Source organism: Hippocampus zosterae, chromosome 17 (assembly GCF_025434085.1).
Source record: "Hippocampus zosterae strain Florida chromosome 17, ASM2543408v3, whole genome shotgun sequence".
Lineage (NCBI taxonomy): Eukaryota > Metazoa > Chordata > Actinopteri > Syngnathiformes > Syngnathidae > Hippocampus > Hippocampus zosterae.
In genome coordinates, this window is record NC_067467.1 from 1,864,674 (window position 1) to 1,884,633 (window position 19,960).

At 46.8% G+C, this 19,960-nt stretch overlaps 3 protein-coding genes across 3 annotated transcripts in view; 2 read left to right on the forward strand and 1 right to left on the reverse strand.

Moving 5' to 3' along the window:
- Positions 1-11,493, reverse strand: part of grin2ba (glutamate receptor, ionotropic, N-methyl D-aspartate 2B, genome duplicate a) — a 60,801-nt gene extending 49,308 nt beyond the window's left edge. The window contains exons 1-3 of the mRNA XM_052048492.1: positions 10,603-11,493; positions 6,256-6,360; positions 5,486-5,593 (exon numbers count right to left, since the gene is read on the reverse strand). Coding sequence (XP_051904452.1) covers positions 5,486-5,534 — 49 coding nt within the window. The 5' untranslated portion in view covers positions 5,535-5,593; positions 6,256-6,360; positions 10,603-11,493. The remainder of the gene's footprint in view (positions 1-5,485; positions 5,594-6,255; positions 6,361-10,602) is intronic.
- An 806-nt stretch (positions 11,494-12,299) lies between these two features.
- Positions 12,300-13,934, forward strand: fmc1 (formation of mitochondrial complex V assembly factor 1 homolog). Its single transcript, XM_052048532.1, has 2 exons — positions 12,300-12,449; positions 13,494-13,934. Exons 1-2 carry the CDS (start codon positions 12,321-12,323, stop codon positions 13,695-13,697), a joined length of 333 nt encoding a protein of 110 aa, XP_051904492.1. The 5' UTR covers positions 12,300-12,320; the 3' UTR covers positions 13,698-13,934.
- Positions 13,935-15,137: 1,203 nt separating this feature from the next.
- LOC127589390 (heme-binding protein 1-like) lies at positions 15,138-19,451 on the forward strand. Its single transcript, XM_052048529.1, has 4 exons — positions 15,138-15,466; positions 18,327-18,465; positions 18,622-18,802; positions 19,081-19,451. The coding sequence occupies exons 1-4, from the start codon at positions 15,389-15,391 to the stop codon at positions 19,256-19,258; spliced, it is 576 nt and encodes a 191-aa protein (XP_051904489.1). The 5' UTR covers positions 15,138-15,388; the 3' UTR covers positions 19,259-19,451.
- Positions 19,452-19,960: the final 509 nt, after the last annotated feature.

The window sequence follows — 19,960 nt, forward strand, 5'->3', positions numbered from 1 at the left end:
TCTGAAGTAGTGATGAAAGGAGTAGCACAGCAATGCGCACGTGTTTTTAAAAGTCCCGATTAAAAGCTGCAAGCAATGCCATGACAGTCTGGGTTTGCTCACGACACTTAACGCTCGTCTCCCGTGACCACGCCGCGCGATTTTTGGCATCTCGGAGGTCCACGTAGCAGCCATTTTGGCTTTTTGGAACGCGGGATGTTTGTAATTTGTAACATGGCTAACGGAGCTTCTGTCATCGGGAGCATCGTGGGACGTTTTCAGACGAAACGAGCGAGGATCCATCGAGATGATGACATCCGCAACGCTCGTCGGTTGTGTTTAAATCCGAGATTGCTCACAACAAGTGAAATATGGAGGGGCGAGCTGGCTCAGGACAGGACTCCTCCATGCCTGTCGCCATGACGACATGGAGGACTCTATTTACAGCGCGAGAGTGGTCAGAGTCAATCACTTTGGTCCCTTCAATTTGCAGGCCGTTATCACTCATGCGTTTGATTCTCTCCAACATCACATGCCGCCATGCTAGGCCCCGCCTCTTAAAGGCACACGGACGTATTGAACGCAGACGCCACGATGCATGCATTTATTTTCAATGTCCTTCGCATCCTAACGCGAGTGGACGGCGTAAACCGGCAGCGCGTCGGCGGCGATAATGAAAGGAGCGGCGACAGGTAGCGGTGCGTTTGGCTGTGATGCAACGCCGTTGACCCCGGTTGGCGCCGCACTCTGTATTTGGAGTTATTACACATTTATGCAAGCGCTAAGCTCCCTGGCTATTTCGCAATACTGTCAACCTTCAGCAGCTGCGCGTAAAAACAAAGCCTGCTGTGAACATTTCTCCATTTCCGAAAATTGAAGAGTGAATGCGAGATGGAAGCAGACAGCGAGGCGGGGGGGGGGGGGGGGGGGGGGGAGTTGGGTTGAAGCGAACGAAGCCTGGTGTATTTTATTCAGCTGCAGCGCAGTACAATTCATAATCAAGGCGGCCTGATTCACAGTTTTAATTAAAAAGTAGCCGGCGCAAGCGTCTTGATTTATGAAGACCTCACCACAGGCTCCTACCCACCGTAGAGAGCGAGTCCGCGGGGGGGGTGGGGGGGGGGGGATAGCGATCGAGAAGCAGAAGGACTTCGGGCGCAGGGGGGGGGGGGGATGTCTCATTGCTCACAGCGAGGTGGTCGCGACTGTAGGCGGATAACGTGGCGCGAGTGTCTCAGAGTGCGCATGCAAACATATGTGTGTATACGTGTGGGGGTGTGGGGGGGTCTGCAGTTGATGCTGATTAAATCAACGCGATTGGTTCATATTAACATCAAGATTTTGGGTTTTTTTTTTAATGAGTATGTTTTTGAGGTGGGGGGGTAGGTTAATCCCCACTTTTGAGAGTTATCAGAATTTTGAGACCATTTTTTTGTTTTTATTTGTTGTTTTGTTTTGACCTAATTTTCCTCGACGTTTAAATTTTCCTCAACCATTTAATTTGCCCATCCCTGGCATTGATCTCCACTGGTTGGGTGGGGGGTAATACTTTGTATGCAATGGACACATTACTAAACAGAGCACTACAGTTGTAAAATTTAAAACGTCCGTACATCACCGAGAACTACGCGCATAAAAATAAAGAATTTATTTCCCATCTGACAATATGAATCACAACCGAGTTTTTTTTTTGGGGGGGGGGGGTTTGTCACCAGTAAGTTTACACACCGAGCGATTAACCCCAGAAAGAGTCCAATCTCACATGAACATTTTACGACGCATCACTTTGACCTCTGACCTGGAAAAAAAAAGGGGAAGAAATGGCTACAGCATCGATATTGGCTTTAAAATATTACGACGTGTCAGAAAATGGCTTGCGCTGCAACTTTTTTCCCCCCTAAACTGATGAAATTTGCTTTGGTTTAACAGCTCTGTTAAGCTCGTGTCTGCCGCCGCCATTAGAGAATCCCTTGATACAGAGATATAATTAAAAACAAGTGTTTAAGTCGGGGGGGGGGGTGCGTGCGTGTAGAAGGAAGACATTGAGGGAACAAGTAAAAAAATGGCAAAGACAACATTGAGGGAAACGCAACTGACAGCTTTTTGGGATGGTTTGCAGGGAAGTTTCCAAGTGAGCAGCAAACGGACTTGAAGCGGTTAAATGTTGCCTCAGTTCTTGTGCAGCTAACACGGGACTTAGTCACAGGAGTGAGAAAAAGTATGGGGGGGTGGGGGGGCATGATATCGTCATATGCTATGAAGAAATGAAGACTTTGCAAGGAATAACACCTCTCAGAGTAACAGAAGGACGGCCCTCGAAGGTTTTGCCGAGTGCAGGCAACATAGCAGGCGCTTGGTTGAGATCGGCCATTAGTGAGGAAATCAAGGGAGCCGAAAATTAAACGCACTGCAGTCGTTGGGGTTAAAACAGTTCACAATCTCTGATCAATAGTTTTCCCATGAAAAGGAAAAAAAAAATCATCCAAACAACACGGCTCCTACCTCACAAACAAACTGCTCAACTCGTCTTTCTAGCTCAAGCCTTTGTCATCCTTCTAATCTGAACCTCCAACATGGCGGACCACTGAAAATCGATCAAATGATAAAAACATATTTCTCGGCTTCTACGCTCTCATCTGGTCGCGCCCACAAGCCGTCAACATCAGCCGCGATCGTGAAGAGGACTAACCGTAGCGCAAATGGCATGCTGCGCTGGGCGTAGCGCATCAACCTGTCGCGTCCATGTCGCATAACAAAGGAAGGAACGAGGACGTTTTGAAGGCCGACTGTCTCTCCTCCCACCATCGACGATTATGAGTCGATTAAAATGGCTTCAATGGAGCCGCTCAGTGACTCATTGTTGTGCTAGTTATCACACAGTCCAATTAGAAAATGCTCATGTTTTAACAATGCAGTCATATAATGATGGGAGGGGGGGTGTAGGGGGGTATCATTAGCATGCCCACTTTGGGTTAAATCAACTAAATTGGGGGAGTGTTATGGTTCATCATTTTATAATGTAAGACTTTAAAAACATCCTACACCCCCCCACACCCCCCACCACCACACTGTCAATCAGTCAGACTTTCTTCGCAAATTCGCTTTCTTTTTGTTTCCAATGCAACATTTTACTGCTGGACGACGTGTGACAAAAAGAAGTGATGCAACTTCTTTTTCATGCGCTCACATTTTGTCCTCCTCTCTGCGGCGGAGCTCCCGCATTCCCTCGGTTTTGCCACTTGGAGGCTAAAGACCCGCAGAGTGGCATTAGCTTCCCACTGCGAGTTCTTCCCCTACACTTCCTGGCGGGTATTTTTATTTTTTTTTCCCTTAACGCAACCCAATCAATAACTTTTGTATTACGTCCTGGCGCAATCCCAGCTCGCTCTCGGGGAGGCATTCAGAGGGAGCAAGGCTGAGAGGCCCTCCGGCAAAAAGCAAAGGAGCCCGCGGAGTTCGCCGGAGTCGGTTGAGGCCGCCCGAGCAACGGGAGCATCACAGCCATGACGTTGGAAGAGCAACGAGGGCCAGCGGTGGCGTTCCGCCGCCGCTCCCCTCGCAAAGCGGCGGCGGGGTCAGTAAGCACGCTCGGCCGTTTCGTCTTAAGTCACATTACAAGCAGCCTTGTCCTCTCTTCCCTGTGCTGCAGCCCGTGATGCGCAACCATCAAATCCGATGGCGGGGTGCAGATTGCGCCCCTCTTTCGAGAATACCCGGATTTATTTTGTCTAGCGCAGCTTTTATAGCGGTGAAGAAAATGCTGCTTAGTGGAGCGGAGATGAAGAGAAATGCATTAGAGTAGTCCTTCGATACGGGGGCATTCATCAAAAGGGTCCATCCCAAATCTCTGGCTATGACATGTAATTTCATTTTGCAAAATCAAAAGCTGCATCTGATCAATCAAAGATGAGCATACCGGAGTGCAAAAACCACCAGTGGCTGTTTTGTTTGAATGACCTTTTCCACGGCGGCCATTTTGTCACGCTAAAGCAGGAAATCTTTGAAGAGCTCTAATGCAGGGAGGGCTAAGAAATGGGGGGAGGGGGCGGAGTTTCATGAAAAAAAACTGGAAAAAACAAAAATAAAAATCTGTGAAGATGCAAATCCGCAGTTGCAGAACCGAGAATATGCAGGGATCGCCGAGAGTTTAAAGTTGTAATATCACCATTCACCAACAGATGGCAGAGAGATGTCTTAGTTGCACTTACAAGTCTGATTTTGCACTATAGGCTAAATCTTTTTTTTTTTTTTGCAGATTTGGAATGATATGCAGAACAAAAATTGTTGGGGAAAAAAACGGGGGTGAGGGCGGGGGGGTTGACCCTGGTTTGAGAACCCCTGAACTAAAGGCTCCAAACCTAGACCAGTCCTAACCTAGTCATCGAGAATGACTTCGCATACAATCGAGGCCACTCAGCCTTTTAACAAAAGTATTTTTCGTGAGTAAGGCTCGGAAGTTTTCCTGCCGGAAAGTTCCGACCGTAGAATCGCTTCAGCCTCGGGGCCGAAGCCCCCGCAAGGTAACTCCAGAGGTGGACGCCGTTTGGAAACTGTCCTATTAGACGAGACGAAATAAGCCTCCAGGGGGGCCCAAACATCACCATTAGTGGCACTTTCATTTTTTTCTTTCCCCCCTCCGAGGAGCGAGGATGACCGTTTATGCGACGCAATCGTGCAGTCAAATCATCTATATGGTAATGGCTTATGATGTAAGTCGGTTGTAGGCGCGGTGCAGCGTCAGCATTGGCCCACGGAGCTGTGTGACTTTCAGCTAATGACAGCGGGCCGAGGCAGAGGCACTTCATTATTGCGCCGTGCACCCCCTCCAACCCAAAGTCGGCCAAGGCAGACGATTAAGTAATAGGAGGAAGTGTGTTACGACCGCCTTGTTGGTGCGCAGACCCCACAACAGTTTACAGCCCCGCTTTACAAAAAAAGAGAACCAAACAAAAACTCGCGCTCCCCCCCCCCCCCCGCTCTATTTCCGGTACGGTTTGGCTTCTGAATAGTGCACGGGAGGACACTCGATAGAAGCATGTGGTGTCAAACGAATCAATCATTTCGGAATAACAAGCATTTTTTTTTCACCACAAAAATGCAGCTGGGGGGCGGGGGGGTGCGACAACGGCCGCCCTTGAGCTCAATCTGCACAATATGGTCCAAGGCTAAAAAGAATGATGTCTTAGCACAACAAAGAGAACCTCCTCCTTTCTTTCAGAATCCACATGAACGCAAGCGGACGGCGAAAGGCCCCACACAACACACATCAACGGGGCGAACACTCAACAAATCCTCGCGTGCGGTTCAAGCGTCCACGAGAAAAAAGCGCGAATGTCGACGGCTGCTGGATCAAGTCAAGGGGCATCGATCAAAGCGCACACCGTGAAAAAGCACTGCAGCCGTAAATTCCACCTTGAACCTTGATCCCAACCCTTAAGCACACGACGAGATACAAGAAGGCCGCGGGACTTCGAAGCAGCCATCGCAGGCGTTCATTTGGTCTTACCTTGTGTTTTGTGGGCCCAAGTCTCATCCCTCGGTCTCAGAAGTAGCATGATGGTGCAGCCTGGGCCTCCGCTCTCCCTCTCATAGCCTCGGACTGAGGGAGGCTGCACTACAATCAACGCAAGAGGGGAGATGATTATTGATTATCGGCAACTAGCTTACAAGCTCCTCAATGCAACACAGACGCCATAGCAACAAAGATGGTTTCTACATTGAAATTGAAACATTAAAAAAAAAAACAGGATTCAAATTCGAGCTGAACAGCTTGGCTCCCACCACATTGCACATCGCCCTTCTTCTTAAAAACGTTTCCTCCACGAAGCAGAACACGGCAGATTTGATTTGAACGTGCCGTGGTCCCTAATGCATTTGTTCAAGTATTTATCATCAGGGAGGCAAGGAACTGAACGAGTATTCAATCAGTCGGAGGTGCGATTTGTGATGTCATGTCACCGCGATTAGAAAAGACGGTGACGAAGGGAGAGAGATTCAAGCGAGAAGCGTGTCTCATAAACTTGAACGATAGCATCCATCTTCGGCCAATTAATCGAAAAATGACTAGAATGAACTCAGAAGAGGATAAAACAACATTTGGAGGACTAAATCTTTTTTTTTTTCACAATTGCTTGCCCTTCTTGATTGATTAATTGACACCTCTCCAACTCTTGAGCACGCAGGCTTTCATTTTGCCAATATTAGATGTCCAGAATGAGCAGGTGAGGCGGTTGCTAGGTAACTTTGGTTCGTAATGACATCACTTGGAGAACTCACCAGCGATTTCAGGGGGGGGAAAAAGCGGCAATTTCAAGGTCAACGTACTCCACGGGAGGCGGCTTCTTTTCTCTTCTCCTCTCGGCTCCAGCGAGCTGACCTCTGCTGTTTTAAAAGGGGCACAAGGAGGACAGACGGTTAGCGGGGGGGGGGGGGGGGGGGTCACCGACGCTTTCAAGAGCCGTTCGTGCCCGCTGCAACATTTGAACCCGCCGCCCGAAGATTGATCGACATAGAACGAGCTAACAAACACAAACCGCCCCCCCCCCAATGGTGTTATCGAGTTTCGAATAAAAATGGAAAAACACAGTGAAGACGACAACAACAAAAATAAACAAACAGCTACATTCAGCTTTACTTTGTTTAAGTGCGTCTCCTAACTCCCCGGAGACTCGGTTGATGACTTTGTCTTCATCTCCACAAGTCGACGTCGTCGTCCTATCGGTTATCTGGAGTTGGAGCGCTGGAGAGTCAGCGATTTTCCCGCGCGGGCTACGCAGCTTTCGTTTTCTTATCTCTGTGAAAGTTCTCTCCCTTTCATCCTCCACAATGCCGTCGTAAATTACACACGATTAGCGAGAATGTGAAAGTAGGAAAAAGAGAGCGAGCAGAAGAATATCGACGGTACCGCCAATGAACGCAGCCAGAATGTCCAGCCCGGTTTGAAGAGGAATCAATTCGGGGGAGGGGGGGGGGGGGGCTGAGACCCGACCCGGGATTTGTTTGTTCAGATCAGCTTGATAAAATGGCGCTTATGCTAATGAAGGCGCGCTTACGAAGCACATTTTCAGGTCGGATGCGTTGAACCTTGGAAAAAAAGTCCAAAATCTGATCTCGACGGAGCTGAGCGGACACGTCGTGGTCATTTTGCCAACGCCATCGCCAAAGCTGGCAGAGCGCGGGCCATACTTTGGGGTGAAGAAATGATTCGGTGACATATGTCATTGAATAATAAACGCTTGGCTGCAGGCTAACAGATTGTTCCGTTCATATTTAATCGCTCGATTGGGCCGCACGCAAACTTGCCCAACGCGACGCGTGCTAAAGAAAAAAAACAACAACAACAAAAACAAAACACGTGAACGCAGACCGAGACGGCTCACCGAAAAATGTCTTTGGACTCATACAGATGCCACACAAGGAGCTCAACTGTTGCTTTTAAAGGAGACGCGTCGCTTCTCGCCGACAGTCGCCTGCATCGATACGTCGTCTTTTAATCAGCTGCGATGAATTATTGAGCAGGCTTTTTATATTAGATTATGACCTATATTCCGGCTGCTTGAAGGGAGTGTGCCAATAAAATCCAGATTTAGTTTTTAAGTTGGCTCCTTGGCCCACATAAGCTTTAATCACCGTGCAAGACACACACACACACACACACACATTATGGAAGACTAACAATCCATGTAGCTCTGCAGATGTAATCGTTCATTTAAAGAGACGAGTTCTTCCGGGGTATTTTTCGCACCGCCCCGCATAACCAAGTGCTCAATTTGCAGCGGTTTAATTAAGGCTGTTCGAGTCCTCAGAAACCGGACATGCGATACGTCACCATCGGAAGAACGCGGTGAGGAAAAGGAAACGGCGGGAGATTAGTATTCTCCTGCCGTCTCCCCTCTCGGCCCGTTTATTGATGAAGGCTCTCCGGGCATACTTTTTCCGCATAAGCTTTGAGGGTGGTTTTTAAAACACTAAACGGTCCCGTGGGGGCGCAGGACGGGAATTCATCGTGAAATACTCTTGTTTTTTGCGACCACAACAAAGAAGCTCCATGTGACACACCGCTTCTGTTTCAACTTAGATTTGTTCTTGATTTTACTGCTTGGTGCTTTCTACCGTCTTTATTACCGATTTGTCTTACTGTTTATTGCGCATGTTAAATCGCTCCATGTACAGCACTTTGTATGCAGCGATGGCTGTTTGAAAGTGCTCGAGAAATACTCTTGACTTGACTTGACAATGTCGAACATGGATGGGAGGAGACAGTGGAACAGCCCAAATTTCTCTTCTCCAAAAATGAACTTTTTTTGGCAGCATGACAATATCAAAGATTTCTCTGGCCGTTGGATTGTATGTTGACATCCTGGATGGGGAATGCTTGGAATACGGAACCTTATTTCCAAAGTCGATGTGCCGATTCTAATGAATGTATTAGAATAATTCCGCATTTTGGTGGAGGGTGGGGGGGGGGTACACCAAAGATCCTCACACTGACACCAATCCATCAATAATTGTGCACTCCTCAAAACGATGAGCCTGGCGATAAAGCACAGACGAGGCAGTTGGAATGATTGACAAAACTCCCGCTTTGCGATGCTAAGCTACAGCCGACGTTCCTCCACTTTCCCAAGCGGACGCTCTCAGTTCAAGGACTGCAGCGTCCCCTACGCGGAACTGGCCACGGGCACTGGAAGCGTAAAAATGCCCACAATGTCCGCATTTGCGTTGTAGGAGCGCCTCGCGTACATAAGACAATGTCTGATTCCGGACTTGCGTCGACTATTTTCCATTTTCCATTTTTAATCACAGCATTTTGACGTGGCTGCGTGTCTGGCCAAGCAAGAGCGGGTGTGAAAATACATTTTTGCATCTGACACGGTGAACGTCTCACACGCTCATACTTTGCAAGCCTTTAAGCAGATAAAAGTGATTTGCGTCCGTGACTGTTGCTGTCCAGTAGATTGAAAGAGTTCCAAAAAGATGAAATATGCTCCATTCAACCAACCTTAACCCTTTGAGGTTGGTTGCACCCTCAGGTTACAGGGTGCATGAAAGGCTAACTCTCTCTCTGTCTCTCTCTAATTCAGCATAAAAAATAAAGTAAATATGATCACCATGAGTAAATTCCAAGCAGCGTACTCACCTATTGAACAAAAATAATAAGAAATCGACTCAATGGGTTGTGTTGGCAGGAGTAATCGAACGAATCAGCGTTACGTTATCGATTCGACACAGACGCTGCTTGGGTCTTTAATCTATTCGTGAAATCCAACAAAGGATGAAAACGGCAAAGTGGCTTCAGTCCATTTGCGTCCAAAAAAAAAAAAAATTAAAAATCCTGTTAGTGACAGCTAGAATTTTTATATTTGGAATTACAGATCCAAGATTGGAAATGGAAATTCCATAGACCAAAAAAAATTTAAAAAATGTTCCATCCAGCGTGCCCATATGGAGCTAATTGTTTCCCAATCGTCCGATTTTTGTCATTCATTATCTTCATCTACTGGGCAGTGGAACCATAAAACCTCCCCTAGTGGGCGGAAGTGGGGAAGAAAAAAATGAGGTAGACAGCAGAAGGAGTTTTGTGATTGGCTTCAAATTTTCTATGCATCTTTGGCACGTTAGTCTTCGTCCGTGTACGCAAACAAAATGACCCCCCCTTGATTTTTCCCTCCAACGGCTTGACCTCTAAAAAATGAATTTCACAAAATCATTAACCAGCTGTTCCTTGTCTTGCAATAATCATAATAACGATGACGATAATTAAATTGTATCAGAGCTTCCGCTAAGTGAACATCAACTACTCTGATCACGAGCAAGGCCAAGTATGCGTGGCGAGACGTGACATTATTTTAAGATGGCCGATGAGCAAAACAAACAGAAATTAAACCCGTAGGTGCCACATTTTTAGATGATGGAGATGAAAAGATAGAAAACAGGTGCCATATCGTAGCAAAGGGACTGAAAATATTGAAAATTACAAGGAAAGTGGGGGCAATAAAGCCTTTGCGTGATCATGGCTTTTTTTTTCTTTCTTCCTCCTCCTAGTCCATTGTCTTTCAAAGCTCGTGTCTGTCTGTAGAAACGAGTCAGTTGATGGAACGTGGGTGGAATGGGGGGTGGGGGGATGAGATTGTGGGGTGTCGAAACACAGATGGCAGCCAACGTGAAGACTCAGTGCTCGTCTCGAACAAAGTGTTTGACCTGCCACGTTCCTCACTTTGAATAGAAGCCTCGTTTTATTTGCAAAACCGTGATCACGAATGAACATGTCCTCCACTGAACAGATGTTGAGGATGTCGGATGCCGGCTCAGGCGGCACATGGGAGGAGGAAGGTGCGAGACATGTTCCAATGTTTGAAGGAATGCACAAGAGCAGACTTTTTTTTGTGTGTGCAGTAACACAGAAACGACAACGCTGCCGGAATGAGGTTTGATTGTAGTCAAACAGAAAAAGAAATACAACAGAATGTTTTGGGAGGTAAGAATATGACGAGGGCAGTCAAAGTGTGTGCAGAAATGTGTCAAGGTGCGCATAGCAAATGCTCAGCAGCAGACTTTCAAAAACATTGCTGGCGTGAGAAAACAAGACCGGGTGACAGACAGTCAACACTTAAAAAGACCTACCTAGCGTTAGATTTACGAAGAGCCCAAAAAAGGACGCATTGGGTGGAAGGAGGGACAAACTAGGACATGGAAAATAGAGAAAGGTATAAAAGTAAAAAAAAAGTACAAAAGACGGGGGAGCCGATTAAAAGGTCTTCATGGTCGGTGAAGCAAATTCCCCTTTGGCTGGAATTAAAAAGTATCCCAAGTTATGAGCGGACAATGAGTGGCATCGAGAGGAGGAGGCGGTGAAGGGAGGAGGGAGCGTGGGCTGCAAAGGGAAAGAAGGGGGCTGGAGGTGAGAGCAATTGAGAGGGGAAAAGGAATGAATGGAGAGGGGATTTGAAAAAAAAAAAGATAAAAAGGGGAGGGAAAAAATCCCCTTCCAATTTCTTCTTTCCCGTCTCTCTCGCTCTCCTCGTCGGGCTCATAAATAGAAAAAATTGTTGACCAGGTAAATGGCAAAATAGATGAGGAGGCAGAGAAGTGAGAGAGCCAGCAAATGAACAGACAAAGCACCTCCCAGCAGTGCGATGAGGAAAAAAAAGAAGAGAAAACGAAAGATAAAAGCAAATACTCCAGTGGCCTCCGTCGTCTCCGGTTAATGTGCGGAAGGGGGAATTGGCGAGTGCCAGTTGTTCCCCTTCCCCGGCTGCCTTCTGCTCTCTTCTCTCTCCCCCCCGCCCAAATAGCTCCCCATCCAGATGAGGAAAAAGCAGGCGCGGGTGTCCTCTGTCCCTCAACTCTGCTTGGACGTGTGGCGCCACTCACACAGGTAAGACATTGTTGCGGCAGCAACGCACAGTGGGAGGAAAAAGGCGGACAGCCGAGCACTACCTGCCTCATGAGGAAAAGATGTGGAGCTGGAATTGCTCTGTCTCCCCTCTCCCGCCCATCTCTGCGAAAAGATGGGAGGAAGGGAGGTGGGCCCATTTCGCTGCATTAGTATTCATTGAAAGAGTGTGGCAGAAAGCGAGCGCAGGGCAGAAATGTCGAGGAACCCAACCGCTGTTTCCAATTCATAAGAGAATGGCTCCCTCTAGAGGCTTTCGTCGGAACACCAGCTCAAACACTGCAGATGAATTTACCTGGATCGACCTGATGAGGGAAATCTTACTGTCCATAAAACTAGAAATATTGGGGCGATTCTGCTCAGAAGCACGGTTAAGCGTATTTGTTCACACTTATGTCGAACTTTTTAGATTGAACCTCGGAAAACACCTGTTCGGTTTTCACTCGAAATGACAATCATGAGTGCCAGCTGGTCGACTATTTTATTTTCGTCTATGTGATATATTTTTTAAAAATACATACATCAAGGGTGAAAGGCTGGGACACGCTGAACACATGTCCTTCTCCTTTGATTTTATTTGGAGCTCCAAGACAAAGTGAGTTTGCACCCTCCGAACTCGATAGTGTAGAAGTACTAACTGCTCGTTATAGCAAAAACACGATGGCCAGACACGAAAAGACAAATGCAGTGTTTGCGCCAACTTTGGTCACTCTATTGCGAACATGTCAACATCAACAGAAAGCACAAGTGTCTCATGTGTTCTGAAAAGTTTGCGTTACCTTTCTGCCTCCGGAAACATAGTCATGGCAGGTGTGTCCGGTGATGACGTGCGGTCGACACATCGCCGCCCTGTGGTGGACATGGTTGCTCGATGATGCGACGTTAGATTGAGTTGGTCTGGTTTGGTGAGCGCAGGCATCGCTTCACAATCACAAATTATCCGAAGATGGTAGCTTCGCCGTCCTCCTTACGCGTCTACAGAGGAATTCTCAAAGAACTGCGGGCAATGCAAGGACAAAATTACAAGCAGTCTCTGGCGTACAACTACGTAACGGATCAATTTCGCAAAAATCAGGCATGTTTTCTCTTTCCTGCTGTTTTACTTCCGCCAGCTGTTATTATAGTATTATAATAAATCCACTTTTAGTGGCATTTTCCTCTATTTGTTACACGCGTCTACATATTTCCAGGCTCACGAAGCTTTAATTCCTCATGTATGTGGGTGGCCATTTTAAGAACGTATGTTTTGGTTTCATGTGACTCGAGCGCAACACAAGGGCATGCTAACGGCTAACTTGCTGCGCACTACCGTACTGTGTACTCCAGTGTAAAACACTTTATTTGGCACGCGTGCACATTGCATTGATATCCAGTTGAGGAGTCATGTAAATGTAATTAATACGGTGATAGTCACGCTTACTTCGTGCCGGGCCATGTCCCAAAAAGTCAAAAAGTACTGTACATGATACTGAAATAATGACGGCCAACACATAAATGTGAAATCTAGTTCAACACAACGCTTTCGCTGTATTGCGTTGTGTGAAAAGTTAACAGTTTAGTTGTACTTCCTGTCATCTACATTTGCATGGATACAAATATCTTAATCTTTTTGGACCAACTATGTGAATTTGGATAATTTCCCATAGCACACACCTTGTGATAGTCTTTCATGGCAACACTTGTTAGAATCACACGTGCCCCCCCCCCCCCCACCCCTCTTGAAATGAAGCATTCGGATTGTTAAGCATATAGGCTTCAAGCTCTGATTATGAATGCTTGAGAGAACAAGACTCACCATCGCTGGCTGACCGCATGTGCGGTGGTGCAAAACGGCTCGGGGGAACACTCGAGCCTGTCAGGGTGTATTTGTGGAAACTCCCCAAAATGACCCAGAGACATAATGTATATGCGAAACCACGGGGACTGGGCCAAATGCTTCATGTCACCATCATTTGTTCCGTCAGATAAAGCAGAAGAATGTTGACTGAGAAAAGTTGGTGAAGATGGCATATCTGTTGTTGACGTCACTCGTTAATTTCCCCCTTCTACAAATGTCCTTTTCCTGTCAGGTATGATTAAGGACTTTTTTTTTTAATCATTCATTTCTCCTGTCCCGCAGGTGACAGGAGAGAGGTACTGCCGTGCCCAGCAGGAGGCGCTCCATGCCTCCCAAACATATCTGTGTCTGCTGGCATCCTCCAGGAACCACCAAGCCCTGCACAACTTTTACCATGCAAAGGGAGAGCGCAATGCCGAAGATGTGGCGGGCATGGTGGGGCTCAGGTTGCCCACTCAGCCGGGAGGCAAAGGTTGGGAGAAGTGACGGTGGAAGAACTGATGCCTACGTGAACAGCAACCTCCAAAAAAGGGATACGCGTTATTCAAGAAGGGCAAAGGCTAGCGACTCTACCTTATGATCCAGGGAGGACATGCATCCTGAATCCACCTTTTGCTTTGGTCCTGCAAATGTTTTTAAATGTTCAAAGGTTATGGCAGACATTCACAATAACCAAAAAAGGGTTTGACTTTGATTGAGTTCTCAATTAAACTATTCACCTAATATTTGCATCAAATTAGTTTGTGCTTTCTTTGGGAAATGAAAGAGAAATAAATCACGAGGGCAGCATTGTCAGAAATTCCGGCTTCCAAAAGACATTTTCTATTGGAGGGTCAGTACTTGACCAAGTTGTCCCTCGCAGCCCATTTAGGCTGAGACTCATCCCATTCATTGCTTTCCCTTTTCGCCCACGGTGACAGTCGGGGAGCATTTTGCCATTCATCTTCCCATTTTGTCCCCCCCCCGCCCTCCTCTTCCTGTTACCCCACTGATGACCAACATTGCTTTCACAGTGAATTTCAATCGAATGACCCCCCCCCCCCCCCCCCAAAGCCAAGCAACTCACGGCGACACCGGGAGTAAGACAAGCACTCATGCATTGCCCACATTCCGCGCGCTTAAAAACCTTCCAATGCATTCTGACAGACCAAAGGCTTGTGTCACAATTAATGCACAAATAAGCGGAGAGTACAGGATGGGTTTGGACACACGACCGTGTCTGTGAAGCACACTCATAACAAAACAAAAAACAAAAAAAAGGACAGAAGTAAGCATATCGCTGAGCAGTGAGTGAAAGAAATGAGTCCAAGACGGTTTGCAGTATTTACTTCTTGTAGCAAAAATGACTTCTGCTTAACACAAGACACAACAAAGCAACTCAACAGCTTGCTCTTGACCAAACCGTGGATACACTGAAACACAGCAAAAACTACTTACTCGAAGAACGTAAGCGAAGGCAAGAGCCCCCCCCCCAAAAAAACGGAACGTGAGTAAAAAGTAGACTAACTGCACTTGAGCGAGGTGACAGCTTGATGTGGGTCCACGAGGTCCTGAAATCGTCCCAATAAGTGTGATGCCAGACAGGTGTGCAGCAGGAAAACCGGGAACGCCACTGCCACCCGCTGGACACGAACAGAAGTGACACCGTCTTGGTTTCATCCAAATATTGACACCGCGATTGGAGATGACACGTTCAGGGTCCAGGCTGCGAGCCGTGTAGATCGTCATTTTCATTTCGTTGTTGTTGTTTTTTTTTTACATGAGTGGGAACTTGACGAAAATGCATATTTGTAGCCAATACAACTAATACGTTCTTTGGAAAATCATTCATCATCATATTGATCCACTCCTCTCTGCTCGAGAGGAGTGTGAGAAAGGCGGACAGAGAGGGAGGCTCGGCTCTCTCTCTCACTGGGGGAAAAAAAAAAAACGGCAAGGCAGCGAGCATCTCCAACTTGTGGCCGCAGAAGGCGCACACAAGTATGACTTGAGGAGGAGGCTGCGCGCACACCGAAACAACCAAGCGGATTGCCAAAAAAAAACGTTCACCATTGTCCGAGTGAATATAAAGCGGCATTTACAAGCGACGAGTGCAAGAGGTTAGGTTGACGAGAAGAGTTGGGGGCAACATACAGGAGGTGCAAAAGGAAAAGAGTGACGCGATCGAGAGGGGCGACATGTTTGGAATGATCAAGAATTCGCTTTTCGGAAACAGCGAGGAGACCGAATACAAACTACTAAGCACGGAGACCAAGGTACGCATTTTTTTAAAGCCGCCACGTCAATGATTTTCTTGCATGAATAAAAACATTGCGCTTACAATAGACCCAAATCGCACACATATTGTGACCAGTCAGATTTGGGCTTAAACTGACCCACATATCGTCGATTTCGTCAATAACGCTTTTAAAAATGACTATTTTTTTTAATGCACGCTGACATCGTGCGCTACTTGAGCTACTTGAGCCCGCGAGTGGTCAATCTCATAGCTCACATGATGCGCACCGAGCGAACGCGACCATTGCCGTGACGTCACAGCGAAGCCCGTGACCTTTTCGTATCTCCGTTCACCGGCGTCCTTGTGACGTTTGGCGTCTTTGTGCATTGAAAAGAGCGGCGATGGCAAGGCACTGATGCGTGTTCACCGAAGCGATGCCCAGCAGCGACTTCGGTATCGGGTCCGAGTTCTCCTTTGACCCACAGCGCGCCGCTGCAAGTACGAGTGCATGGAGACACGCAGGCTTTGGTGATCATCTTTTTGCAAGTCCTCAGGGAATGTTTGGGCATTTGGGGGTGTAAGGCTAACCCAGTCTTTCCACATCCGTGCGCCACCTTGACAAAAGTTTGATTTTTTACCTGAAAACAAGAGCTTCAATGATCAAGTCTCTAAAACTGAACTGTCATAATGCTCTTGAGCAGATTACTCACTTCTGTCATGAAAAGTGTCATTTGAGTCACTCTTCTTTGGCTGACGCTGACAGTAGCTCGACCGCTCCTGGCAAGAGCATCCGAGTCTTGCCGTTTTTCTGCATCTTCTCAATTTCTACGTTTTGATGCTAAATTATTTTGACTTTGGCCCTCTGCGCTTCATTGGGATAAAAAAAACTGTGTACACCGCAACACATCAATAAATCAGAATGAGGTCCTCACGTGTTTCAAAATGACCATCGCATGAGAAGGAGGGGGTGGTGGTGGGGGGGCGTCAAAATGATAATGAAAGACAAAGTGTTTTCAAAGCGTTACATAAGACTGAAATATGAATCGCTCTCAATAAAATAGAAGCTAAAAATCTATTGGGATGTCAATTGAGCTGGGTCAGGTTTGTGCATATCGTAGAAAAAGGTAAATTGCATTTGAAATCACAATGGCAAAAAATAAATTAAAAAAAAATAACAAGCATTATTATTGTCATTGTCAAGTAAAACATTTGATGTAGCTTTTATATCGGATGTCAATATATCGTGCAAAATGTCAGCGGACCTATTATTTGGCCAAATCTGTTCAAATACTAATATTCGATTCTCAAAACATTCACTGAGTTTCCTTGGGAAAATCTGTTGAGTGAACTCGAGTTTAAACAACGGATACTTGAAATCTGAGATTGTCACCGAAGCCCTCGGGCACCCATCTGACACAATGGAAAAAGTGATGTCATTAAAAGTCTTGAGATAAGTATAAGAACCCCCCAAAAAGCTTGCAATTAACAGTTAGCGTTGAAAATGTAGCAAACATCCACCGACACGTGATTGAGGAGTTAATTGCACTTGGTTACTTACAATGCGTTCAAACTCACATTTCTCGTGCGAAGACTATGGAGTGCAAACATGACCTATCCAGTGTTAGATTACGCACTGATGCGCAAAGCCAAAAATCGCAGGCATACTTCTTGAAGTCAAGATGGCAAGCGACGTTAAATGGCGTGCTGTTATTTTCTCGATTCCGATCACGTGAATAAATACAGTTTGCGGACAGTATATGCATAGGGTGAACATTGCTCGCGGAATGATTATCATTCGAATGACCTTTCCATTCCTACAGCTGCATCCTTAGAAAAACACTCGAATGATTCATCGTATGTATAATCACTGTCATGGAAAATGGAGCCCCCCCCCCCCCATTTGTGACCAGAACCCCCTCAAAACGCATTAAGGTCATTGCATCGCGTTGGAGCTGCGTGGCCGCGCTCCACATGAAGCTCTCGAAATCACATGAAAAGACGGTTGCATCATGTTAACGCAGCGCGCCGGGGGGGGGGGGGGGGGGCAAGTTGTGTTCGCCCGCGTTACGTAACGTTGTGTATCTCGGGCCTATTATAATGCGTAGCCCGAGTGAACCCGCGGCGGCGGCAGGAGACGTTAAATCACATGAGTGCAAAATGTATCGTCCCCCCCCTCCATGTTTTTATCTGGGCCGCGCAACCGACGTATGTGCAATCGTGCGGACACAAACATCCGACACGTACACAGAGTCAGTCTTTGAAGTGCAACGGCCCCCATCATAACCCCCGTGACTGCACTCATCCAGAAAAAAAAAGGATTATGTTACTCCTTTGTTGGGTCAAATTTGAGCCTTTTGGACACTTGACGGCAATTAGAATCCCCTCTATGTCGGTCTTTAATCAACCCTCAAATGGGATAAGTTGCCAAAAGTAACCATTCAAACATAAAAATGACATTTTAAAAAAAATAACGCCAAGTTTGTGTACACTGAGGCAGTAACTTGACCCGTGTCTACTTCAAACGCTTTTGCGATGCGATCAGCTACGATCTGGCGCACTGTAGCTGTTGTGAAAGCGCTATAATCAATAAAGATTTCTTGTCTTGTATTATTAGGCAGCACATCTATAAACAGTTGGATTTATTTGAGATCATACACAAAATGCAACGGGTTAAAAGTAAAAATCTTGCATGTTAAATAGTTTATTCTAATTGTGCTAGACTTAGCGCTATTGTGCTCGTTTTCAGACCGGTGGATAAACATCGGCTACCCGATAACTGGTTATTACTTTGGCTGATGTTAAATGCTATCTGCGAAAAAAAAATGTTGCACTTAGCTTTGGTTGATTTCACTAATGCCTAAAACCTCCTAATTTTTGGGGGGGGGGTTCTCCCCTAGGATGGCGTAAGCTTTGAGGTACGGCGTTACGACGCCGCCAAATACGCCGTCGTTTCCTCCGAGGGGCGCACTTATGACCAGGTGACGGGGGAGCTCGTGAGGAAGCTGCTCATGTACATCGGCGGGAGCAACGAGCAAGGTGGGACACCTCAGAGCGGTGCTTCGTCATGCCTGCTTGGAACTTTGTGCGACAATGCGGGCAGATTTTTTTTTTCCCCCTGGGAAAAGCGCCGTTACAAAACGTACAATAACGGCATTCAAATCGCAATGTTCCCAATGTTCTTATTTCGTCAAGGTGAGGCGATGGGTACGGCGGCACCTACCATCATCACGGTCTACCCTCGGAACGACGGCGTTCTGTCCCGTCGTTTGGTGGTCGCCATCCGCATCCCTACCGTATACCAGCAGAGCCCCCCGGCCCCCACGGACAGCACCATAAGGGTCGAGGACCGGCCTGGCATGACTGTCTATACACTGTAAGCGTGTGTCAGTGATTTTTTTTTAGTCACAGCACGGCATTTAAATGGGCTTGATCCAAACGCTTCAATGGTTGCAGATTTGATGGGGGGGGGGATCATTATTCCCCACTTGAAAAATTAATGAGCAGTACGTAAAAACAATTTGAGCAGTGGCGGGCCGTGCATTTGGTACCCAGGCCTCAGTCAGGACTTATCTGACTAAACATTCACCGCTAGCACGTCACACTGAGACAAACTATTGTTTTGTATTCCCCCCCACCCCCCTCCACCCGCAGGCAATTTGGAGGTTTCGCAGGTGAGAGCGAGTACCGAGCAGAGGCCTTGCGTTTGACACGCACGCTCGGCGAGACGGCCCCATTCCAGCGCAAGCAATACTTCTGTTGCAGTTACGACTCGCCGATCAAGCCCTACGGACGCCGCAACGAGGTCTGGTTCATACAGGACGAGCCGTAGGCCACCGCTTGCCCCTTTTGGCTTCTTTCCCCAGACTGACCGCTTGCTTCGCCGACCACTCCCGCAAATGGACACCAACGCGACTTAAGTATTGTTTTGTCTCTTTTGAATTCAACACATCCCCCGACTATGCGGACAAAAAGTAGCGCCGTTGTATGTTTGTGAGTCCAAAATGTCCCGTACGCTGTGGTTTATGTATTATGATTTGGAGAAATGGTGGAAAATCCTGTTCTTCGATTAGGAACTAGTTCTCAACCCATGAAGTCATGTTTCGAATATGATTCGCTTTCGAGCAGTTTGTATTGTGATCGCCGATCATGTCACTTTGTGATGGTCACTTTCGTTCAATCTTTTCATGTTGTTGTGGAGGTTCCGTTTTTTAATTTCATCCCTGAAAATGTGACTGTGATACATCCGTAGTGCGACTAACTATGGAAAGAGTGAAAACCGGAAGGGTTTACTGTACTTGTCTGTCCCAAAATAATAAATATGTTGCTCGACTTCATCATTTGTCACGCAGCTCAAACACTTTATTTAAAAGGACATTTTACGACTCTGTGATTGTAAAGTGTAAAGGACGAATTTTGAAGTTAAGACCATGTATGTGCAAGGCTAATTTTTTTTTTGTGCAGATTTTCTCGACAGTAATTCTCCTGAGCCAAAACACACCGACGCCCCTCTCGCGTAGAAAAAGTGTATACA